Here is a 26,725-nt window from a genome sequence, read left to right on the forward strand (position 1 = left end):
CAGGAAACTGATAATGGTGGCCCATTAGTCACTAAATGGTTTTGTGCTGGCATTGAGATGGGAGGGGAGGTGCAGTGGGCTGTGGGGAGTGTGCGTACCTTGCAGGGACGCACCGTGGGCCCCGACACGGTACAAACGGAGAACCGTTTGGGCCCATGGTGCGTCCCTGCGAGCCCAGAAAATGGGCAAAATAATAATTTAAAGCAGCGCTATTTCTTTCATGTCGCTTCTTTTCCGAACTATATATCAATTACACTTTAAACCACTTCCATGGCACTGGTGATGAGTTACTTCACTATGCGGACAATAGTTTTGACCAATGTTGCTGAGTAAATATTCTTTAAAATACGAACCGGTTTATTTATTTATTCATGCATTTTTTGTGGGGTACATGGAGACGGATAATTTATTTATTTATGCAATGTGTGTTGGATACCTGTATCCGACACACATTGCATAAATAAATAAATATGCAGGTACCCGACAAACATTGCATGAATAAATAAATAATCCTGGTCCATGTATCCTTACACAGTCAAGACTTTACTGTATCAAAGCATAACCTTTGATTCCCATTCAAAGAATGTTAAAGTGATTGTTTATTGGGTTCAGGTGTCTCCTTGCCATTGCCCTTTTGGCTTAGGTTGCCTCCAAACCCCCTTCAGCATCTTGTGTTCTTTGTTGGTTGTATATACTGCATCCTGTGCCATATTCATGGTCTCTTGGTTGGTGTGCCCAGTCCTCATTATCTGCAGCCTAAGTGGGACTGGGGCATAAAATTGTCTTGGGCACCAGTGTAAAAGTGGCCCACTGTTGCAAATGTAGGAGTTCCTTAACGGTGTAGTTTGGGAATGTCGCGCAGAGTGCAGTGGGAGTGGTGCGCGGGGTGCGGCGGGAGTGGAGCGCAGGGTGCGGTGGGAGTGGCGCATGGGATGGGGTGCGGGGGGCGCATTCCTAATGTTTCGCCCTGGGCACCAAATGGACTAGAAACTGCTGAGGTCACAGCCTGCAGCAGTGCCAGTGGTAGAATACACGTGTAACACGTTCATTTCCTAACATTATAAAAATGAACAGGCACATTCACTTTTATTATGTTAGGAAATGAACGTGTTACACGTGTATTCTAGCACTGTCCTGCCTGAGAGCCGAGGCTGCAGCCTGCAGCAGTGTCAGTGGTAGAATACACGTGTAACACGTTAGTTTCCTAACAGTATAAAAATGAACAGGCACATTCATTTTTTATAATGTTAGGAAACTAACGTGTTACACGTGTATTCTAGCACTGTGGACTGCTGGTGCAGCGCCCCCTAGAGGCTGACTGACGTCAGGCAGCCGCCTGGGCTGCCTGACGCAAAGACCAGCCCTGGATGCAACCCATCGTGTGTCCAGCATCTTCCCTATCTTCTGCAGCTGCAAACCCAGATCACTGGCAGCCATTTGTAGCTGTCTTGTGTTTTTTGGTGACATGCTGTATGTGGCATATAGTCCATGAACATTTTAAAATGATTGGCCCCACCAACCTCATCAATAGTGTCTCCAACGGCCAGTTCCAGGCGGTGAGCTAGACAATGCCACGATAACACAAGATTTGGGAATTACGCTCGCAATAATGTTATCACCCTCCCTTTGCTACCAAACATTACAGCTGCACCATCTGAACAAATAGCAATCCAGATCTCATGCAACAGGGTCTTTGTGATGCCAACATTCTCAAAATACCCCAGCAGAGCTTCCTTTATAGCCAAGGCATTTGTCTCTTGGAGCTCCACTAGACCAAAGAAAATGGTGACTGGTTTACCATGAGCCCCAAAAAGACCCTGCAGATAAATAATCAAAGTTGATTTGTTGCTGACAGTGGTGCTCTCGTCCACAAACACAGACATCTTTGGCTTGTGTTCTCTGATATAACACACTTAACTTCTTTTGCATTTCTGATGCAATATGTCTCACTATCTCTGTTGCAGTAACATTACTGCGCAACACACGACCCATTTCAACACCATTCCCCTCCTGGACATCCACCAAATCAGGGTGATCTGTGAATGGCTGATTCTTTTTGGTCAGGTAGAAAACAGTGTGAAACACTCTGCATGTGCTTTCCAAATATTTGCCACTGCTTTGCTGCATGGGTTCTGTCAAGTGGTTCTTTTTTCGCGCTGTTAGAATGTCTTGTGATGCCTTATGAGCACCACTTGACTTGTGCTCCATTATCTTCTTCTGCTTAGCATGTTTGCCAGAACCTGAAGAACCCACCTTTCCATCGTCCCATTCCATGCTTATGCTCAAATCTTGCCCACAGGAGTGCACGGATAAGCCACCTGTTGCTTTCACGTCCCTACACACAGAGCATCCAATGTGACCGGAAGCCAGAAAAATCCATTCATATTCCCCCTTAAAATAGCACCATTGCTGCTCGCTCCAGCAATCAGGGGTTAGAAGAGGCTCTTCTGGCACAGGCTGCAGTGTAGCGGGAGATGCACTGGAGCTACTGGCCTCCTTAGCGCAAAAATCCTGGCATATTTCTGCCGCCTCACTTCTCGAATTGACTGGGCTAGCTTCCTCATCCCCACTCAGAATGGTGGCAGCCTCCTCCACCTTACATCTTTTCACTGATGGCAAGTAGTCAAACAGCGAAGTCTGCACAGATTTGCGCTTGGGAAGTACCGCAGACATCATTAATGGCCGCAGAAAATCTTGGGTGTATCACTAGCGGATTTGTTTCTAACCTGTGCACGGCCGAAACTCTCGGCTTCCTATCTGTAAAAAAAGAAAATGTGGTTTACTGCACTGAACCTAGCTTATATATAAATTACTATTTCTTATTGCAGTGACAAAGGCAGTATTCTAATTTGGGTGGTAAATAAACCTAACAACCAATAATAGATGGATTCAAAGCCTTCCTGTAGCATAAGATGTGATATCTGACACCTTGCCATTCCTAACCTGAGATCCATCCTGTAACATGAGATGTGATATCTCAATGCTTCTAATACCAAACCTGAGACCCTTCCTATAACATGGGATGTGATATCGAACTCCTTCCCATTCCAAACATGAGACCCTTCCCATAGCCTGAGATGTGAAATCTCACTCCTCCTTCCCATTCCAATCCTGAGACCCTTCCCATAGCATTGCGATGTGATATCCTCCTCCAACCGTTCTGCTGTTTGTTCCCTCGCAATGCAATTGAACAAACAGCAGGACGGTTGGAACTGGAAATAATACATGAAAGGAAATGCATGCGAGGGAACAGGCTGTTCACTCGCATGCATTTTCTTTAGTTTCTTTTCCGTTTTCCCCATTCCAAATGTTTCTTGTTTCTTTTCCCCATTCAAACTTTCTGCTGTTCGGAACACAGGCTCTTCTCTCGCATGCATTTTCTTTAGTTTCTTTTCCGTTTTCCCCATTCCAAATGTTTCTTGTTTCTTTTCCCCATCCAAACTTTCTGCTGTTCCGAACAGAAGAAAGTTTGGATGGGGAAAAGAAACAAGAAGCATTTTGAATGGGGAAAGCGGAAAAGAAACTGAAGAAAATGCATGTGAGGGAAGAGAGCAGAAAAGTAAAGGGGAACAACAATCAAAGGAAAATAATGTAAAATAAAAGCAACAGAATTGTCTGTTGCAGTTTCAGCTTTCCAAGGCGAACACATACACATTGAAGTGCGAAGTTCGCCTTGACCAACTGAAACTGCAACAAGGAACAGCAGACGTTCACTTACCTCATGATTTTCTCCTCTTCTCTCGTCAGATGGGGGTCGTCGCCGGTCGACCCAGGATCCAGTGTGCCAAAGCAGGTAAGGAAACCGACCGTCCCAATCTATGGTGCTCTTTAACTCCTCGTGAGCCTCGGTGACGTGACTTCCTCTGGCAACCCCTCGCAATGCAGAGGAAGTCATGTCACCATTTCCAACGACGTGATGCCCTTCCGGCAGCAGGCAGCTGTGACTGGCAGAAGTGTCAGCCTTGCCTGTTGCCTGATTCTTCTGTGCGGCGCCGGCGCCTGACCTCTTGATGGGCGACCGCCTACCCGCGGGCTCATCTCCCGTTGCGTCTGTGACGGGAGATGCACCCGCTGTGGTTTGGTGGCATCGGGGGGGCCCCGGCAGGCCCCGGCCGACTTAAAGCCCTGCATGTAACTCTCAACTACCAAACATCCAAATATTGCTTTCAGAAAAAGGAAAATAAAAACTAATTGTGCCCTGTGTTCGACTGACAAGGCCGAAAGCCTAAGGCCTACTTCCCACTACACATGACAGATGCACTAAAGTGCAGATTTGCTAAAGCAGAGAGCTGACATGGAGAAATCTTTGCATTTTGTAACTTGGATAGAACAATGAACACATTAAAGATGAAACTCCATTGCCCATCGCTGTTTATGCCCAATAGCTACATTAATCTTTTTAACACTGTATTTCATCCTACAACTAACACCCTCTGCGCCCCACCACATTGCCCTAGATCTACTAGAGCCTAGACACGACTGTATAGACCCTGCATGCATTAGACTACTAGCATAAGACTAGCGCATACACGTGTTGGCTCCTTTATCCCTAAACTACTACTGCTTCTAGCCTATTGTTTCTTCATGTGTGATAATGGTATTTAGCCCACATTGTATCCCACCTAGGCTTACTGCCTCTAGCCTAATGTTGCTTCATGTGTGATAATGCTATTTAGCCCAAATTGTATCCCACCTAGGTTTACTGCCTCTAGCCTAATATTGCTTCATGTGTGATAATGGTATTTAGCCCAAATTGTATCCCACCTAGGTTTACTGCCTCTAGCCTAATATTGCCTCATGTGTGATAATGGTATTTAGACTAAATTGTGCCTCCTAGGACAATCGACTCTAGCCCGCTGGTACTGTAGTATTGACAACTGTATCTAGCCTAATTATATAGACAAAGTGAGCCCAGCCGCACCTCACCTACATCCTCGGCTATGATAGGTTAGACACTGCTCATCATGTTCCCCTTCTGCCTCATCCAAACGAACACCCGATGCACTGGTAACCACTTCCTCACCCTCAGTAATGGGCTCACCAAACTGGCCTGCCCAAGAAACCATCCTATCCCTTGTCCTACCCCCTTCCTCCCAACCACACCTCCCTTCCCATCCCCCACTCTCACTCTCAGTCCCAAGGACCCCGACGCAACCAATGGGGAACACCACTCGACCCCAACCATCCTCAATGATCTAATTGCACTCCCCAATCCCTTAGACAACGGTAAAACACATCCCATCTTAGCGTACGAGAGAACCTCCCGACTAAGAGCACGTACTAAGTTACCACACCACAACCCCACTACCAGGATCCAGCCACCCAGATCACCCAAACCCCCCAGAACTAACAAGCCAATTCAGCCTATAGCAACGAAAACCACTAGAAAACACACAGAGCCTAGTAGCTCACCAATTCAAAATGCACCCAATAAGGATCCCAACCCTACCATCAATCTAAAAAATGCACTCATCAACGCCCGGTCCCTAGGAGCCCATGCCATTGAAATTCATGACCTCATCATCGAACTTGACCTAGATCTCTTAGTAATCAGAGAACCATGTCTCCATCAAGCCTCAGGTCAATTGCTAGCATTGGCCATCCCACCAGACTACACCATTCTCAGATCTGATAGAACCACCACTCCAGGAGGCGGTGTTGCCATTATAACAAGAAATACCATCAAATTAAGATCAAGTTCCATCGAAATAATCGCTGGGTACGAACTACTGCTCGCCAAACTTACATTGAATGAAAACAAACACCACAGTTAACATAGTAGTAATCTATAGATCGCCTAGTACAAACAGCCACCCAGAAACAGACATCCCACTAATACTGGCGCCCTTCCTTAAACCTAAAACGAAATGCATCATCATTGGCGACTTGAATCTCGGCTTTAATGATGACCAAGACACCAAAGCAACCGCCCTTCTCTTGGCAATGAATGACATGAACTTCTGCCAACACGTCAATGTCCCCACCCACACCAAGGGCAGAACCCTTGACTGGATCCTCACCCTCAATATCAACGTCACTATAGGCCCGATCACCCCACTTAGCTGGACAGACCACTATTGCATAGAATTCATCATCACTAGTGACGACCCCTGCCCACCTAAGAACAAAACCACGGACACCATTGAAAGTAGAAATCCCAAAAAGCTCAAAGTGGAGAACCTTGACCCCACCCTGGATAATTTGCTAGATACCCTCCTAATCCTCTCCAACGATCCTACGACCATCGCTGAGTACTACCACAAATGCCTCTCCACAGCGATTGACACTACTGCACCAGTCACCACCAAACTAAGACGTATCAATAACAAATCTAACTTCTGGTTCAACGAGGAACTAATCGCCCTTAGAAGGAAAAAACACTCTCTTGAGCACGCCCATAATAAACACCCCTCCCCTGACTCGGCCAAAGTATTCAAAGACGCCAATACCACTTACAAAACAGCTATCATTACCCATAAAGTTCCTTTTTTACTCAAAATCATGGACAAACTAGCCTACAACCAAATTCAAACCCACCTGGAAACTAACAAGCTCCTCGGCACCAGACAATCAGGATTCAGGCCAAACCACAGCACTGAAACAGCTCTCTTGGACGTCAAAATCCAGATGGATGCCATCAGAGAATCTGGGAAACTCTGCATTCTCCTGTTATTGGATCTCTCAGCCGCGTTCGACCTGCTGGACCATGACAAACTTTGCATCTCACTTGCCCGTGAGTTTACCTTTTCTAATGAAGCCACTGCTTGGGTGAAATCCTTCTTAACCGACCGCACCTCCAGAGTGTCCATAGGTAAAGAAGCAGCCAACCCCATCCCAGCCCCCATAGGAGTGCCCCAAGGCTCTTGCCTCTCTCCTACGCTGTACAACGCGTATACCAAACTCCTGTTCTCAGCACTCGACGATATGGGTGTCATATACACAAATTTTGCGGATGACACCCAGATTCTTAACACTGGATGGTGCTAAACAGTCTATGTCTTAACGAGGAGAAGACAGAAGTCCTCATCCTAGGATCTCCAGCCAAAATAGCAACCCTCCACCCAAATTACTCAACCATCAACATCGATGGCACCAACATTCCAGTGCTGAAGCAAGTTAAAACACTGGGCGTGTACATTGACGCCAGCCTGACCATGACTAAACAGATCAACGCGCTCGCCTCCTCCACGGCTTACACCTCCAAACTAATTGCTCTCAGCCGACAATTTCTGACCCCAGCAAATTGCCTCACCCTAGCCAGAGCACTGGTCCTATCGAAACTGGACTATTGTAATGTATTACTACTAGGCACCTCCAACACTAATCTAGCCAAAATGCAGCTCTTGCAAAACAAAGTCTTGAGAGCAGCTCTAGGCATAACAAAAATCAGACCATATCTCCAAGACTAGGAAAGACTCCCCACTGGCTCCCCATCAAAGCCAGAATTATCTTCAAAACATTATGCATCACATACAAATGCCTGACCAAAGAAGGACCTATCTATCTCAACAATACTCTACACCCCAAAGTTGACAGAAGATCACTAGGATCTAATGAAAAATTCCTCCTCCTGGACCCCCCTCGAATCAAAACCACCAGAGCTGGGGGTGGTAGCTTCACCTCTCTAGCCCCCAAACACTGGAACACCCTACCCATTAATATCAAGAAAGAATCCTCCTTCACAGCGTACAAGAAACTGCTAAAAACCTGGTTATTCAACCAATATTAGCATCTATAGATAGGATCCCATTCAACTGTAAATTGTTGTGAATATTTGTAAATTGTATCTCTGCACCAAATGCCCACTAATGTAACTATTGTATTGTTGACTTTTTACTAATTACCAAGCTGTTTATTTCCATGCCGTGACACCTGAGGGTCTGGGCGTGTAACAAATAAAATAAATAAATAAATAAAAATAATTCAAATACATATTATAATGTAATGTTAGATAAGCAAAGAAAGAAAAATGCAGATTTTGAAAACACTTTATTCTATTCATAAGAACTGACTTCAGGCTGTGCTGAAACACACAAGAACCCCCCCCCCCCCCGCATCAGATCACAAAGGTCAAACACTCCTTCACCTCTGCATTTAGAACCCCCTTTGAAGCTCAGCAGAGCCAGGAAGGAGACAGAGCTTGGGCCTGTGACAGAGGTCTATTAGGGTGGAATGAGGACTATGAGTAAACAAAGATGGAGCCATGGATCCTGAACTTTTGAAAAAACTTAAAATTTTATTCTGGTTGTGCGGGGGTCCTGGGTTGGCTGATAGTTGGACATGCACCAGAAGATGCCACATGATTCCAGGGGGTGGAGTTATACCCTTCTTCTCAGGAGAGGTCATTAGCCTTGAAAGAATGTTAAGTGGTTTAGTCAACAGAAAGCGGGTCAAAACATTGGGATTATACTTAGACTCCTCACTCACCTTATCTAAACAAGTGAATGCCACCTTCTACACATGCAAACTCATCAACTCCTGCATACCGTTTCCCTTGGCCGACAGCTGCATCACGCTGGCTAGAGCCCTAGTCCTAACCCAATTAGACTACTGAAACGCCCTCTACACCGGCACTTCGGCTTACAACATACATAAACTCCAGCGCCTCCAAAACAATGCCATCAGAGCAGCGCTGAAAATTCCCAGGTCAGCACACATCTCAGAAACGAGACTGAAACTTCACTGGCTACCCATCCAATAACGGATTTGGTTCAAACGCTCATGCTGACTCACAAATGTCTTCACCGGGTAGCCCCGGCCTACCTGGCAGACAAAATCTCCAAACCTCAATCTTCCAGACCCACAAGAGCAGCGTACAAGCACTGCCTCATCACCCCCCCAAATTCAAGCTACAAATAGTTGGGGGGAGCAGCTGCCCCACAATGGCCAGTAAACTCTGGAATGCCCTTCCAGTCCATCTCAGAGCCCAGGTATCCTTTTGGATTTTCCATAAACAGCTAAACGCTCCCCTCTTCACACATAAACTGTGCTTCTGAAGTACAAACTGTTCCAACGCATGTACTTGATTCAACCTGTATACATTTTTTATTTTAAAATGTAAAAATTGTTAAAACTGCAATTGTAATATAAATGTAAATATGTCTATATGCCTGTAACCTGTGCAACAACTGTAAGATTTTCTTATGCAAGCAAGCGCCCTGATGCCCTTGGGCTTGGCACGCTTTATAAGCAACACAAATAGATAAATAAAATAAATAAGTTGACCAAGCCTACATCTAGGTTTTGGAACAGATATGTGCTGTTGTATTGAACTAATAATGTACATATACAGGGAAGACCCATGGGATTAAATGGAAATGGAAATTCATATTTGCCTAGAATCTTGGGAACCCTGATAGATACAGAGATGGTTTGTACCATTCTGGAAAACACATTAAAAGAATGATCTGACCTTGGGAACCAACGTTATAAGACAAAATAGGACTGTACCTCCCCAGAATGAATTACAGATCGGAGAGCCAGGGATCTTGTAGCTAATGGAGTCAGATACATGTCTGTAAAATATTAAGATTTTCACTGTAATCCGTTCTGGGGAAATCACAAAACTCTGCCATTCACGCAGGCAGTCAGCTGCCGACACCAAGGACAGTTCATGGCGACCAGCAGGATCAGATTAGTTTAGAAATATATGGGTTGTGACCCTTATTGGTAAATTAGAGACAAGTACCATGTTGAAGATTTTTTATTTCATATCTGAGTTGTTCAGAAATGCAATTTCAGATCTGTGGAGCAAGAACTCCCAGAAATGCGGCCAGAAATGGTGCCTGGAGATCTGAGAACCAACTAGAGGGAAGGAGCTATGCCTAGTTTAGGGGGTAGAACAAGAGATGCCCAATCAGGGGAATTAACTAATGAACCGGTACATTTTAATTTAGACATTTTTGGGTGTGGTCAGGAGTTTTAAAACTGTACGTGCAGTGGAAAAGGGAATATTGAGAGCAGATCTGATTGTCAGACAATGAGACAACCAGACAAGGATGAAACAAGGAGAAAGTGGAACGAAAATCTGGAGGGAACCAGGAGTCTGAGGGCCATCCATAACCAGAGACCAGGAGCGGCAGACAGAAGGGCTTTTGTAATACCATCCATAACTAGGTCCAATTGCTTCTAATGAGATGACCCAGATTGCTTGATGACTGCTCCTATGCACAAGCCCACCGAGATTTGAAGTAAGTACATAATTCCAACAGAACAAACCATTGCTGAGGTTCTATTTGAATGAATCTCTTCTCCTATCTAGACATTCTTGGGGTGTGAATCCAGAAGTAGATCCCTAGCTATAATTTTTAACGAATAATTTAATTAATTCCCACATAGCCGAAAGGACGCAGGGGCAGGTTTGGAGAAATTAAAACATCTCTGATCTCTCTCCCAGCGCTGATAATCAGATAGTTGTTAACATAATTGTGGAACACATATTACCCTTTTGCAACCCCAAAAATCCACTAAAGGGGAGGTGTACATTTAAAAACGAAATTCCGAATTGTTTAGCCCAGGACTGGATGGCCTACAACTCCCTGGCCCTGAATAACAATAAAACAGAGCTCATGATAGTATCCTCTAAGAACACCCGAAACAAGCTAGCCACAGACTATGCCAACTTCACTATCGCGGAAAATGTCATCATGGTCCAAAGAAAAGTAAAAACATTAGGCATAATTCTATTCATGAAGCCCCATGTCTCCAGCATTCGATCTAGCTGTGGACTGATTAATAAGTGAATACACTATATTCGCCCATTCATAACAACTGAAAACTGTGTACGTCTGTCCACTGCGTTGATAAATTCTAGATTAGATTATTGTAACAGCCTACTGTCCGACACCACCGCTGCCAACATACAATCTTTGCAGGTGGCTCAGAATAATGCTGTAATAATGCATCTTTAACCAATCGCGCCGCTCTCACATTTCCACCTACAAAAAGAAGCTACATTGGCTTCCGGTAAAACACAGAATAACACATAAAGTGTTAACAATGACACACAAGTGTGTGTCCTTAAGCAGTCCCTTATATTTGTCAGAACGCATCAAAGTCAAGACAACCGGAAGGAACCTTCGTTCCTCTACTGCTACAGTACTTGCTTCCCCCAGATTCAAAATAGCTAAATTTGGAGGTACCTCTCTCGATTTCCAGGGTCTTCTCCTATGGAATGTGCTTCCACCTGCAATATGCCAGGTTCAAAACTACCCTCTTTTTAAAAGAACTATAAAGACTCACCTTTTTTTTTTTTTTTTTTTTTTTTTTTTTTTATTTGTATATAATCTTTCTAGATTTTTTAACAAAAGTTGAGAGGAAAGAATTGTTCGAGAGAAGCGGAAGAAACGGTGGAACTTTTCATTCTGTCTGTGTTGGAAGAAGCACGTTAAGGATGTGTTTCATGATGTTTATAGTTGCCAACTGCCATGCCTGTTTGTCTCCGTCCAACAGTTTGTTCCAACACGTTTCTTCGCTTTGAAGAGTAAAATTTGTAAAAATGTCTGTCAGGTATCTGTCACGAATTTCTATCGTCGCCGGACAGTTCAGGAGGAGGTGGCGTATGGTTTCCTTGTCCGTGGTGGACTTGCAGAGACGGCAGAAGCTGGATAAGGATTGATGTCTAATCGCCAGTATTTCATTGGTTTCTAGAAGGTTCAATCTTATTTTTAAAAAATAATTTCGGGCCGCTCTATTTGGGAATAGTTTCAGAAAAGGTTGGATAGCGTCGAGTTTCTTGGAGAAAGGAGGAAGGTGACTGGAAAGTTTGTATTTTGAGGCAGAGTCATTGGTGTTGATCCAGTCAAGTTCTTTGATTTTCTTGACAACTCGAACGGGGTTGGCGATGAGATCTTCTGTGTTACAGGCAACTGAGTCTAGGATGTTCAAGACTTTACTTTCCCATCGAGTGAGCATATGGCAAGTGCCCAGTCGGATTTCTTCACTTATCAGTTGGTATGCGTAAAGCGTTTCTTTCTGTCTACATTTTCGATAAAGCATGACGCTATTGCAATCCACAATTGATTTTAGCGAGGAGAGAGTTAGTTCTCGTCTAATTACTGATATCGGAGTTGTTTTCGGCAGGCCCAAAATTGGGCGCCAGAAGTTTGCTTCTAATTTTGGCCATAAGTCATGGGGAAGGTTCGGCATTGCTTCGGCGCCATATGTCAAGGATGGGATAACTTTCATTTTGTAGAAATCTCTTACAGGTCTAATTGAGAATCTACCATATTTAATGTCAATCGCCTTTCCTTGTGTGGCTAGCTTGGTAGTTTTGGCGCGTAGGGACTCTTGCATTGCTTTTTCTTTGTATGAGCTATCTAGGGTGACTCCCAAATATTTAAAAGTTGTGACTTTTTCAATGGTAGTAGTGCCAAGTTTCAAATTCGGTGCCGATTTCTTTTTAGCATAGAGTAATCTTACGACTTTTGCACACTTCCTCTGCTTCAGTCTTTTAATGTTTGTTTGTCTTGTTTTCGTTTTCTGTGCACCCTGACACCCACGGGCATGTGGTGCGTAACAAGAATTGAAATAAATAAATAAAGGAACAATACAATCATATTCTTTCTGTGCATTGGCCTGATTCTTGACCTGCCTATTGCAAAGGGGTCTGAGGTTCTAATGGTGTTATATGTTTCAAAACCAGAGTTGGTCAAGAACCCGATTCAATTATGAATTGGTGCTGTGCTCTTGATTGCGGTGAATGGAACTCCCCGAATTAGTTGTTGCCCGATAGATATATTCTACACCTATTTGCTTTGGGATAAAACAAGTTCTGGAGAATCCAAGGGCTCAGGACTTGCCTGCGGAGGGCAGCGAGGACCAGCTCTCAGCACCGCCTGCACCTCCAGCAGTTCCGTGCTATTTCCTGCTTTATTTCTATTTGATGCAGCTGCTTGCTATGCAGAAGGCAGGGCTGCAGGTGGCCGTGAGCCGGCAGGATCTCCATAGAGGGCCTCTCTCACTGCTTTCTCTTGCTTTACGATTATTTGACTTTCTTTACTCTTCTCATCTCTAGGGTGAGATGAAGGGCAGCCGACACTATGCCCTCTTTGGTCTCACATGGGCACCACGGAAAGGAGAAGCAGGGCTTCTTCCCCTTTTTAGTTTTGACTATTAGGTGGAGATTACAGGTAGGGAGAAATGACACATGAGGAGGGACACAAAGCTTGCAGCTGTTATTTGGTTATTTACGCACGCATTGACTGCCCATTCTATTGCCTATGGCCATTCCCACCCCCTTCGTGCCGCTCGCTGCCCAAAACACATCCTCGTGGGATCCCTTTGAGCAAACTTTATCAAGCCTTTATATCAAACGTTGTGCTGCAAGTGCCTGTCATTGTTTTTTCAAAGCGGTCTTCTGAGATTTAATGATTTAATTGGAGTAGTAAACGTGCTACTTGCCTAATAAAAATAGCTTATTAAGGTCTGTCTTCAGCCACTCGATTTTTAAGCACTAAGCGTGTCCTTCACTGTAGTCCTGTTAAAACAAACATTGGCAAAGCCAACAGTATTGGCTTGTGTATAAGTATTGGACATTTGCCAGGCACTGCAATTAGATGCCCAGGTATTCGCACCACTTTGCAGCTGCTACCATCAATAGCCATTTAATACCACTATGGCAGTGCCTGGCAAGTGTCTTTCCTATGCCTAGACAAAAGCCCATACAGTTGCCATTGGCAATGCATGTTTTCAGAGTGCTGTGGCCTCTCGGCCCTTAAGTGAACACTTATTGATAAGGGCTAGAGGAGCCGGGGCAACTGCCTGCCATGGGAGACCAGGCCCTTTTTGAAATGCAGGAGCCATGCCGAAGCCCAGGATCAGAACACAACGCTCATCGTCTGGGCTCCCGCTGTGAAGGGTGCAGCGCTTACAGGCTTCGGGGCCCATTATTATGGAGGGGCGTAGAAATTGTAAAGCACAGAGGTCTAGTACAGGCCACCGTCCAATAGTGACATGGAACTCAGTGTGGCTGGGAGTACCGACCCCTCTCTTCACAGGCCCCACAGAGGGGGCTTTCCCGTTATCAGCAATGCAAGCGGGCTGCACCATTCAGCGCTGTCCCCTGAGGGGTGACAGCTGGGCAATATAAAGGCTATTGTGTCCCCCTGCTGGGACACACCCAAACCAGCAATGTTAGGCACGGACAATCAGGTAAGTGAAGGTGAGCATACAAAATAGTATTTGTTTACATGAATTCTTTTTCAGGGACACAGCCTTTTATAAATATAGGTAAGCAGTAATAGTGAACAGGTAACATATTACAGTTAGAATCACTCCATTAGGGAAAATGAGTAACCTTGGCGACGACTCGTGCCAAAGTGATGGAATGAAGACATCCTTGGAGCAGCATGGCACCATCTGGTGGCTGAGAATACCTTCTGGAGCAGGCTGCACCTAAGCGGTAGTATGTAAGAGGAAGCAAAGTTCAAGCAAAACCTGCTTGCCGTGGAAATGGACGTTGCCATGTGTCATAGGTTCAATGCCCCAGTCAGGGTGACTTAGCCCACTGCCCTAATCCCCCGGGCCGATAAATTGAGTATCGTTTTGTGGGTGATAATCAGTGCTTTTAGTGGGCTGGGACTAGCTGGGCCAATGTCCCCTGGCAATCCCGGCCACTAGAGAACAAGGCTTTTTTTCTGAACCATGAAGCTCTCGCTCACGTGTGTGAGCTTCAGGCGTCAGAAAAGAATTCCTTTTGTCTGTAATGGTAGCGCTGGCATCTGCGAGGCATCCCTTTAATCAAGAGATGCCTGTGGGCCGGTGCCATCATTATAGAAGAAAAGGTGAAGCCACTGGAAGCCAAGGCCTTTTTTTTCTAAAACCGGAAGCTCCCGCTTGTTCGTGGGAGCTTCAGGCTTTAGGGAAAAAAGCCTTGACTTCCTGCAGCCTCACGTTTTCAGCCTTAATGATGCTGCTGCCCCTTGCAGGCATCGCTTTAGCTAAGAGATGCAGTGATCACCCGAGGGTGATTGCTGCATCTCTTAGAAAAAGGAATGCCTGGCGAGGGGCAGCACCACCATTAAGGCTGAAAACATGTGGCTGATGTCACCTGCCAGGCATCCTTTTAGATAATAGATGCAGAGATCAGCACCCTCTAACCCTTGGGGCGGGGTTGCTGATCAGGGATGTTATTTGGTGGTTGCTAGGGAGCTGCGACCCCTGCCGAAACAGTTGCAACCTTTGTCGATGAAGTTGTGACCCCTGCCGATAGAGCTGCAATCCCTGGCCCTCTGGCATGGAGTTTGTTTTTAACAGGCCACTGCGACCCATGTTGAAAACAACAAACTAAAAAGCGGAAGCTCCATGACTGGCACCAGGTGCAGCGCCTTGACCGCTCTGTCTCGAATGTTATGGGTTGCTTAGCAGCCAGCTTGTCTGAAGTCCACGGTGTGTGCCTGTGTTGATGTCACAGCCCTGTACTCCGAGTTTTCCACTGAGGCAAGCGTGTGCTCCAAGCACATGGAACCTGACAGAGAAACTCAGTGCAGAATGGGCAATGCTGCCGGGCAGCCCCAAACGAGGCCGGGTAACTGCTGCCCCATGCCAGCAGGCCCAGGAGAAGGGCCAGCTCCCCTTTCCCCCAACAAAAGGAGACACGCAGTCTCTGCGCTACAAAGTGCAGGAAGGGTGAGGTGTGAAAGAACACTTCACCCTTCCACAATAACAAATGGGTGCTAAGCACCCAGGGGAAGCAAGGTCAGCCAGACAGGGGAACAACAAAGATTGGCCACCACCCAGGTGCTCAGACTGTCGGCTGCATGCCGGCCTGGGGGCTGGCTTCACAGCCCCCACAGATACACACTACAAAGACTCAGGGGCTACCCCATGGTCCTATATAAGGAGCTGCTTTCAGCTCAGAGAAACACAAGCTGTTTGTGAACCCTGCACAGGGACCCAAGCATCCAGAGAGTTGGCTGTGTACTCAGCGTCTCTATCTTTTTCTTTTCCGCAATCCCTCCCACCCTAGAAAAAGGGAGAAGAACAACGGAAGGGAAACCAGGACACTGTACGGTGACCACAACAAGTCGTGGGACAAAGAAAGCGGCACCGGCATGAGGGTGTAACCTCAGGACCTGGTGCCCAAAAGTACTATATTATTAGGATATGCGATTATTGTTTAAGTTCCATAAACATATCTGTAACAATAAAAACCTACGGCTTTTCATTGCCAACACTTGACCAAATGTTGTGGTGTAATATTTTATGGGGAGTGCAGGGGTCGGCAAGACATGACACCCACATCCCATCACAACAAATGTAAGTTTGCCTGCATATGGGTCCAGCAGTTATGGCGGATTCGAGTTTCACAAATTGGAATTTCTTTTAAACTTGGACTCGATTTTACACGTTTGCAAAGTCTGGAGAGGACATGCGAACTGGTAAGAAGACTTGTCTATATTTTCTCCATTTCGCAGGCACGCGGTGGGCTTCCCCACTCCCTTAAACCCATAGCGCAATCATTACTGGTGGGGTTCGAGTGATATTCACCCATATAACCTGGCCGATGGTGCCTATGGCTGGAGATAGGGAGGGAAGGAGCAGTAACCGAGCTCTGCTCAGAGATAGTTTAAAATAAAACATATCCCCTTATCAGTTTCCACTCGAAGCCCAGGACCTCCATGTGGCGCCGCCCAATGATGGGCGCGCACGCGACGGCGTGACGTTGCACGCCGTTGCGTGCAGTACAAATAAACGGGGTGTTTCCCGGCCGCGTTAGAGCGACCGGGAAGCCTGAACCAAGACAGACGTGTGCGTCTCAGTTCTTGGGGCCGGGGCTTACGTCGAGGCGCAAGGGGGGCGCCTGTCAACCACAACAGTGGCGACTAGTGGGGGAAAACGATGCCCGGGCCCGGCGGTGATCATCGGAGTAATTTTTTCACCGAAACGAGGTCGGAAGCCTGACTTCGTTTCACGCCGCGGGTAGTGCGTTGCCCACGCAACTGGCGGCCATTTTGTGCAACGGGCCGTGGGACTTTAGGAGGCTCCGGTTTGGGCCCTGAAGCGACCCCAAGCCTAATTTTTGGATATTCTAGTAGCTGACAGCTACATCTATACGGAGTTATGCCCAAATAGTGCATTGACTCAATTTTGGGTTTTCTACGTCGAGTGGAAGCTAGGAGAAGGCCTATCTTGGCTGGGCCTGCTGAATCTATTTGTCTTTTGCCACGGATTTTTGGAACAGCCAAAGGCATAATGCCTTTTTCATCCCCTTCATCATCATCCTGGTGACTCCACCTGTCTTCATCCTCTTCATCATCACAGAGGTGGTAGGAGTCACTGCATCCAGAGGTGGTCCATGCTCATGGTCAGTTTGGACTGGGTGTTTGAGTTGCGGCCCCTGATCGACATTATGGGGGTGCCTGTGCGCTCAAACTCATGAGTGACACCGAGGATCAGGACGGAGCACACGGTGTGGCGGCGCAGATTCATCCTCGTGCACCAGTGGACCCGCAGGGTCGACAACCTCCAATGCAGCACCCGGCAGCCCCAGCAGATGGTCAGGCGGCGGTTCCCCGCTCTCCAACCCCCAGTTCAACCAGCTGCTGCACCTGGTGTCCAACAAGCGGCGCCTGCCATGGCCCAGGTACGTGCGCAGGCTGCCCTGCAGCCCATCCCCGAATTTGATGTGTCGGGCCCGCCATCCAGCTTGGGGCCCAGATGGAGAAGGTGGGTGGACCGCCTGGACATGTATTTCAGGGCTGCGCAAGTGGTCGATGACGACACCAGGCTGGCCACAATGTTATACTCGGCAGGGCCCTCTGTCCAGGAAATATTTGAATCTCTGCCACAAGGGAATGGAACCTATGATCATGCAAAGGCCGCCTTCCAAGCATATTTTCTGCCCCTTGCCAACGCGGACTATGAGCGATTCGTGATGCTCTCTCCCAAACAAAAAGATGACGAGACTTTGGACACATTCTATGGGCGCCTGAGGCGTCTGTCACTCGCCTGTGCCTGGGGCGATGCAGAGGACATGATTAGGACCATGCTTATCCAGGCGTGCTCGTCAGGCAAGCTCAGGCGCCAAGTGCTGAGGGAGCCTGGGATAACGCTCCAGCGCATCCTTGAGCTAGGAAGGTGCCACGAGGTGTCAGAGGCGAGAGCTGCAAGAATGGAGGCCGGGTCGCGCCCTTTCAAAACTGAAGAGATCTGCTCGATGTGGCGAGGGGGGAGAGGTGCCAGGAGATATGGCGGCGGCACACGAGACAGAGCCGGGAGGGCAGGCGAAATTTGCCAGAAATGCGGGTACGACCTGCCCCACCCAGCTGAGTTGCCTGCAGCTGGAAAGACCTGTGGACGGTGCGGGTTGCTTCTCAAGGGTGTGCAGGGCGACTTTGCCCGTATTAGTGCCAAGGGGCCAGGACCGAACTGGTTCCACTCGCCAAGGTCGGCCGTCCAATGTCGCTCAAGTGGACCAGAGCGAGGAGGAGGCCAAGGTGGAAGAAATCGAGGAAGAAGATGAAGAGAACATATCCTTTGTCTCAAGTGTGGAGCTTCTAAGAAGCAGGAACCGACGACAACCAAGGTGCGTGGTCGAAGTGAACCAGTCTCCAGTCCCTGTCCTCGTGGACACTGGGGCATCGGTGAACGTCATGGCCTGAGAAAATTACAACGCCATGGATCTGCCGCCCAGGCTAGTCACACCAAGGGCCCGCATCTTTGCGTTCGGTGGGGTGGAACCGATCCCTCTGGACGCGGCCTTCATAGCAAAAGTAGTACACGATGGCTCTCACATCACAGCCCGGTTCTACGTGACCCCAGTGAGTAAGAACACTTTGTTGAGTTGTGCAGCGGCGGAGGCTCTCGGCATCGTCAGTTTCGCGTACTCCGTCTACCTGGATGACATTAATGACTTGCTGGAGAAGCATTGTGCCCAGTTCAAGGGGATTGGGCAGATGGCCGGGGAGCCGGTGCGGCTGTACATTGATGAGTCGGTACAGCCGGTGGCCCTCAAACATCGGAGAGTACCTTTCCACCTCCGTGAGCAGGTCGACAAAGAACTGGATAGCCTCGTCGATCTAGACATCATAGAAAAGGTGGAAGGCCTGACTCCTTGGGTGTCCCCCATAGTGGTGGCAAGGAAACTCAAACAACCGGGCGCAGTCCGGATCTGCGTGGACATGAGGATCCCCAACAAAGCCATCAAGAGGGAGAGGCACCTCACACCGACGCTGGACGACATCATTGCGGAGGTGCAGGGCGCTCGCTTCTTCTAGAAGCTCGACCTCCGGGCTGGCTATCACCAGGTCGTCCTCCACCCCGAGTCAAGGTACATTACCACCTTCACCACACACCGGCGACTATATCGCTACAAGAGGCTGAGCTTCGGGTGTCCTCGGCGGCGGAAGTATTTCAGAACATCATCCAGGGTGCCCTAGCTGACCTCGAGGGCGTCCTGAACATAAGCAACGACATTCTGGTGTTCGCAAGGACGGAGGTGGACCACCTGAAGCGTCTGGCAAAGACATTCGAGAGGCTGCAGTCACTGGGACTCACACTACATAAGGAGAAGTGCGAATTTCTGCGCCCCTCCCTGGAGGTCTTCGAGTTCGTGTTCAAGGAGGGGGGAGTGTCTCCTGACCCAAAAAAGGTACTGGACATACAGAAGGCACAACCACCGGAATCGGTGTCGGAAATGAGAAGCTTTTTGGGAATGGTCACGTACTGTGTGCGGTTCATCAAGAACCTGGCATCCAGATCTGAGCCCCTCCGGGCCCTGACAAGAAAGGACACCATCTGGAATTGGGGTCCACTGGAGCAAGCGGCATTTGATGACATTAGAAGTGCCCTCACGGCTGAGGACACAATGTCGTTCTTTGATCCTGCACTAACATCGGAGATCATCGTCGATGCCAGTCCATTTGGCCTGGGTGCTGTGTTAACACAGGTTGACCGTGACGGCGGCGTCCGGCCAGTCGCGTATGCCAGCAAAGCGCTGTCAGACGCCGAACAACGTTACTCGCAGATTGAGCGCGAGGCGCTGGCGGTGCTGTGGGGGTGCCGCCACTTCCGGCTCTATGTACTCGGTCGCCCAGTGACGGTGGTTACTGACCATAAACCACTGCTGCCCATCCTAGCAGGATCGTCATCCAAGCCACCGGCACGCATTGAGAGATGGATGCTGGCTCTTTTGGAGTATGGGGTGACCCTGGTTTACCGGCCAGAAGCAAATAACGCAGCTGACTACCTATCCAGACACCCGGGAGCGCCTTGAGAAGGAGATTGTGACACCTGTGAGCAGGAAGCCGAGGAGCATGTCCACGTCGTGGTGGAAGCAGCCACGCCGAATGCCATGCCTCTCCAGGAGTTGGAAGCTGCGGCGGCACAGGATGAGTGCTTCAAGGTGCTGAGGCAGTCCATGCAGCAAGGCTCCTGGAAGTCAGCGCTCGAGGCCCTGGCGGGGCGCACTCAGGAGGCCCGGACTGGTCTAGAACAACTATGGAAGGTTCGCGAAGAACTGTCTTTCTCTGCATCGGGCCTGCTACTTCAGGGTGATCGGATTGTAGTCCCCCAGTCAAAGGTGGGGGAGGTGATCGCACTGGCACACCGGGGCCACCAGGGGGCCGCCAAGACCAAAGCCCGCCTCCGGATGAAGGTGTGGTTCCCCGAGCTGGAACGCAAGGTGGACGACTTTGTGGTGGCTTGTGTCTGGTGCCAGGCAGCCTCGCCCTTACAGCGGGAGCCGGTCATCGAGGCGATGCCAAGGGGGACCCATCCGTGGGAGGTAGTTCATGCCGATTTTGGGTCCACCACCATGGGCACCCACTTCCTGGTCCTGGTGGATGAGTACTCCAGATACCCCGAGGTGGAGTTTGTGGAGTCTGTGGCGTTTGAGCACGTGGTGGTGGCGGTGGAAAAGTTGTTTGCGGCTCACGGGTTTCCACACACGCTGTGCTCGGACAACGGTGCGCCATTCCAGGGTGAACGTTTTGCTGAACTGATGGCGAACTGCGGGGTGGTGCACCGGAAGATCATGCCTCTCTGGCCTCGGGCGAATGGGGAGGCGGAACATCTGATGAGGACCCTCAATAAGACATTTAGGATTGCCCAAGGACAGGGGCAGTCCCTACAGAAAGCCCTGTACCAGTTCTCGAGGGTATACCGCACCACGCCACATGCGTCCACGGAGGTGGCCCCGGCGGAAGCAATGTTCAGAACGTGTCCGTGAGGATTGTTGCCAGAGGTCGGAGAACGAGAGCCTGCGGTGATCGATGACCAACGAGTCGAAATGGACCGGCAAGGGAGAATTGAGCAAGAGAATGTGCGGAGGGGGCTTCGCCCACAACAGCTGGAGCCGGGCGACGAGGTTCTCATTCGCAATCGACATCCGCATGGGAAGCTCTCCCTGCTGTATGAGCCTGAGCCACTGGATGTCGTGGCAGTCCGGGGCTCTATGGTGACTGCGTCAGATGGACGGTCGGAAGTAACTCACAATGTAAGCTTTTTCAAAAGGATCAGAGATCCTAGAACTGACCCACCTCCTGATCCGGACCTGGGAGGAGTCTTGGAGAACGAGGGAGACCCACCCTGCATGCCCGAGTCCCCAGCTCGGGGGCCGTCGGTGGACAGATCACCCGTGCCGGAGGTACCCCCAGAGGGCTGGGCGAGGGAAACCTGCTCGCCTCACCGATTTCGTGCTGGGACAATTGGTTGAGGATCCGGAGGGTGAGAAATGTTAGTTAAGGGGACCCGAGTGGATGCCAGTAAAGGGGTGTTCCTGGCACAGGGATTTGTGATTTGTTCTCGTTGCCATATTTGTTTTGTGACTTGTTCTAGTTGCAGTGTTGGTTAGTTTGCAGTGCATAGTTGAATGGTAATTGTTGGTTCTCCCCGAAAAAGGAGGAGTGTGGCGCCGCCCGATGAGGGGCGCGCACGCGGCGGCGTGACGTTGCACACCATCGCGTGCAGTACAAATAAACGGGGCATTTCCCGGCCACGTTAGAGCGACTGGGAAGCCCGAACCAAGACAGACGTGTGCGTCTCAGTTCTTGGGGCCGGGGCTTACGGCGAGGCGCGCGGGGGGCGCCAGTCACCCTCAACACTCCAAATGGGCCGTTTACCGCTAAAGCTTTGCCTTTTTCAATTACTGCAGTGGCTTCTGTGGTTTTTCACTGTGGCAGGGCACCTGTCCTTGTCGCCAGCCACGCTGCCTCTTTAAGTCTTCGACTGCCACACGACGCTGCAGCGAGGCATCTCTCTTTCTGGACTTGCACTAATTGGGTGTCCACCAAGCGCTGGAGGAGCCCACGATGAGTTTGCCCCCTCGCCACTCTTCATTACATTAATTACTACATAGTCTTTCAATGTCATCTGCAATAGGAAAAAAAAATGGCTTCCTGACAACCGGGGTCAGCTACTGACAACATCAAAATGAAGTAGTTATTCGGTGGATCCTTTTTTTCCTCACTTCCCTTACATCTCTCGTCCCCATCTGACTATGAAAATGTCAAATATGCAATTAGGGCCGGTTTATTGGTGCGATTCTGTTGTGTTTTTTTCTTCATCGTCTGTAATGTGATTAAACAGTCAATTACGGGGAGCTTACCTGTCACTGGTCGTTTGGCACTAATTGCATCGGAGAGTTCCCAAGCAAATCCCTTCCCACTCAGCCACTCTACAAAGTACCCTAACAAAGGGGCCTGGGAGAGAATGGGCAGAGTCTAAACCAGCCTCGGAGCAGAATCGAAGGTGTAGGTCTGAAAATAAGTGGCCAAACTATTACCCAACTCCGTTTCACCCAAACATGGGGATTTTACACCATTGCACGTTAACACAGCAAACTACACAACATTCTTATTTTAATAAATGCATTCAATAATGGCCTCCAGCTTTGCTTTTTTATGCCAAGTACACAATTCACACATCACCATTTCAAGTACATTTTGGGGATGGGGAGAGGGGTGGGAGCTAGAGGAGACATGTGGGGGGCCAGAGGGGTGCGCTAAAATGTAATTTTAGAGGGCACCCATGATGAAGCCGGCATGCTATGTGTTATTAGCAGCGTGAGTGGCATTTTGATGCATCCAGTCTAGTCATTTCTTACTGTGACATATCTGTTATTACTTGGCTAGACTGGCATTTCGGGGCAGCCACTCTATCCCTTTCTTACTTTGGCATGAAATGTTTTTTTTGGGCTTCTATGGTAAACCAAGCATGATATTTGTTATTACTTGGCTAGATTGGTATTTTGATGCAGCCAGTTTGGACATGTTTTCTTATTGTTACATCGCATTTTGATTAGCAAAGCTTAACAGGAGTATGTCCTTACGTGGGGGTACTGCTGTATATTAGCAAAGCTAGCTTGGACATATGTTCTTATAGTATAATTTCTGGCATAATGCACACATCACACATGAGTATGTTCGTATGTGGGAATACTGGCATGTATATGTGCAGCCATCATGGGCATGTATGAGCACAGTCAGTGTAACAGTGTTTTTAAACTAGCATACTTTGTGGGCAAAGGCATCCTAGAAATGTGTTGGGGAAATTCTCCTGTGCACTGTTGGTGAATTGCATCTATTAGATTTTTGGATTACAGTTGCCTTACAAACTAATTGCAAACTCTCTGGACGTTTACCTAATTTTTCATAGAAAGTGTGCTGTATAGTGCACCATATTAACCCATTATAAAAATATTTCCTGGGGACAGTGTGATACCCACCTCCAAACTCCTTGAAGCACCTTTGGCATATTGGTCTCGGGAGGATAGCTCAACCCCGGGTCCGTGCTTAGAAACTTCTGGGTATTAAGCACGTTATAAATAACCTACCATATCATATCATTTGTGGGAAATGTTTACACCTGTCCAATTAAAAAAAATAAATCACAAGCTGCCAATGGGTGAGTGACTAGTGGGTGAATGGGTATGAAAGTGTGCGTGCATGGCTGGCTGGAGCAAGGACAGTCTCTCACATGCTTTACTGGTAATTTTGGGCAAAGCCAACTTGATGAATGTTATTACACGGAGGAAGGTTTGGGTGGGGGTTTATAGCACAATGGGGTAGTCAAACTGGACATGTGCTAGCCACTGACATCATATGCCCAGGTACTCATACCATTTTCGAACTGCAACCATCTTGTTGCCGGCTAGTACCATTATGGCAGTGCCTGGCAAATACCTATCCCATGCCTACACAAAAGCTTGCAGTGTTGGCTTTGCCAATGCTTGTTGGGAACCTGTCTAGAGTTGGGAAGTGTTTGTGCTGCCTAGCCCAATTGCCTTGTAGGTAATTTGTTAAAGACTAACAATACTTTCCAGGGTTTCCTGAAATACTCTAATGACCTGTTAGATGCAAATGGAGTCAACCCCAGCATCTTGCTTGCTAGATCGGGCAATGAAGGTCTTTTTCATCTTGCTCGTCATACATATCAAAGATGTATTTCGGGTATTTTGTTTTGTGTATTTATTGAGAGCGAGCTTAGCTTCAAGAAGTAACAGTGAGATGAGTCCATTATACACACATGGTTACGCGGGAGAATACTCAAAGGAGGTGAAAGATGGAAGGGGCTGGGTTCTCGAGGGCTGCCATCAGAAGGATAGTGGACTTGGTGGGTTTGTGGTAATCCCCCCAAAAAACAAATTCAAAAACAAGGACAACAATTCAAAATTTCTTTACTGTAATTGTTGTGGCATTTTTGCACTTTTCTTTCTCATAAATAGATGGAGGGGCGGGTATACATTAAAGTGGTGGTGCCCCCCCAATAAAAAAGAAAAAAAGTGAAACAAACCTCAGAATTTTTTGGGGGGAATTTGAGTAAAATAAATTCGGTGGTTTGGGCCTCAGTGTTTTTACATTAATTATTTTAACGTAGAACCGGATACGTGGTGTATCTTACGGGGCTACCAGAAGAGGAGGCCTTTGATTTTGTTGCTTGAAGGAGAGGGAAAGTGTAATGTGGACTGGTATGAGGTTGCATGGGGGCACGCTGGGTGTACACTGAGAAGACCTGTTTCCGGCTTCTTTCTCTTTTGCATGTTTGCTGCTCTATCCTGGCCAGGCCCTGAATCCTGGGGGCCCACGGACCAGCACAGATGGAGAAGCTGTCTGCCAGGCCAGGCTGGAGGTGGCATGCTGACCGCTGTGCATTGGATGCAGCTGGCTTTGAAGGTGAGGCATGCTTGTAGGGGTAGATAGTGAAGTGTGATGAGTGTGTTCCTAATGGGGCGATATTTGCAGGCACCTGTGAGGAGATTGGCATATTCTGAAGTATGCAAATTATTGAACCAGGGCGTGACATCTTGATGCAACACCAAGAGCGCATGGATCAGTAGATACATCAATGCGGACAAGACATTCTCAGAGAGCGTTTTAACATTGAGATCAAAAATCGATTCTAGCAGAAGTGGAACCAGGCAATGGGAAAAGGGACATTTTAGCATCTGTTTCTTACCTTACTTGTAAATGTGGAGATTCCCTGGTGACAAGTGGTCGCAAAAAGTAGTAAACATGAGCTGTCAAGGCATGGCTGGCATCCTTCCCAGCTGCTACTCAAAGTCGATTGGCATTGCCCTTCTGCCTCACCTAGCCTCTCTTTGATGTCCTGCATAAGATGCCACGCCTCCTGCAGAAATATAGAAGCATTTCAAGATAGTATGGGGCACACCAATTCCATTTTTGAAACGGAGCCAAGCGCCATCACTTAGTTTTCTTTTTGCACATCACTGCATTCACAAAGAGGCCCCCCTCTACCTGAACAATAGCATTGCTCAGAAACACCATGGATGCTGCCTTTGCTCCCCCAACAGCATTTCTGTGTTCATCCAGCAATACCAACACTCCAGAACAGGAGGTGGAAGCTTCTGTGTCAAAGCTCCCTCCCTCTGGAACGCCCTACCTACCCGACAACTTCTGGAATGAACAAGCATATCCAACTTTCAAAAGACTAGTAAAAACCTGGCTGTTCAACACACATGACTAATGCTGTTCTGTACATCACTGTTACTGCTTGCTCACTGCTTCTTTGCTACAAAACGCTGTGATATCTCCGGTCAAATAAATATGTTGACAGGCTTCTCCCCTACTAACAGCGACCAATGAAAAGTGTTCACAATCCTGTGTGAGAAGTTGTCCTAGTAGAATTTTAGCTCATATCCTGCTGGCTTCACAGGTTATGCTGATGTACGCATACACAGAAGGATTGGTGTCATGTGTCGATGAACACGCTTTCTTCTTGGGGGGGGGGGGGCTGTGAGGGGGGTGGGTGGACCTCTACACCAACATCTTCTAATGCCGACTGCGGGCCGCTCCATGCCATAATCACTAGCCATATTTTCAGTAACATATTTCAAATGATTGAAAGACATACAGTAAAAGCTTTGTTAACGGGCGCCTTATGTATTAAACATTTTGTTTTTGCATTTGTAAAGCGTCTAAGCACGCAGGCATCTCCATTGCCAGTCAGTAACAGCTCTGTTTAAGGAAATGCTTGGTAAACATGTTTTGGAGCTGAATAATAGAGCAAACAGGCCAGGAAGGTTGGTTATTTGACGTTTTTCCTTTGTTGTCCGACTCATATAACCGAGGTTTTGCTGCCATATTTGATTATCCAGTGCCATTGGATTGCCAGCGGTGCCAATATACTAAATTACACATAGGTTTGCTTTGGCTAGCTAGATTTTTTGAAACAACGCTAAGGCCCAGCTCTCCCGTGACTTCTAATTGGTGACTCCCAATTCTCATCCTGCCCCCATTCGTAATCAAAAAATATCAAGTTTTCTCAC

At 47.9% G+C, this 26,725-nt stretch overlaps 1 protein-coding gene across 1 annotated transcript in view; it reads right to left on the reverse strand.

Annotated features, from left to right (window-relative positions):
- Positions 1 to 26,725, reverse strand: part of CLUL1 (clusterin like 1) — a 302,728-nt gene that overhangs the window by 125,671 nt on the left and 150,332 nt on the right. Inside the window, exon 4 of the mRNA XM_069620875.1 lies at positions 25,396 to 25,566. Coding sequence (XP_069476976.1) covers positions 25,396 to 25,566 — 171 coding nt within the window. The remainder of the gene's footprint in view (positions 1 to 25,395; positions 25,567 to 26,725) is intronic.

This window comes from Ambystoma mexicanum, chromosome 5q, assembly GCF_040938575.1.
Source record: "Ambystoma mexicanum isolate Mex_15411 chromosome 5q, UKY_AmexF1_1, whole genome shotgun sequence".
In the NCBI taxonomy this organism is placed as follows: Eukaryota; Metazoa; Chordata; class Amphibia; order Caudata; family Ambystomatidae; genus Ambystoma; species Ambystoma mexicanum.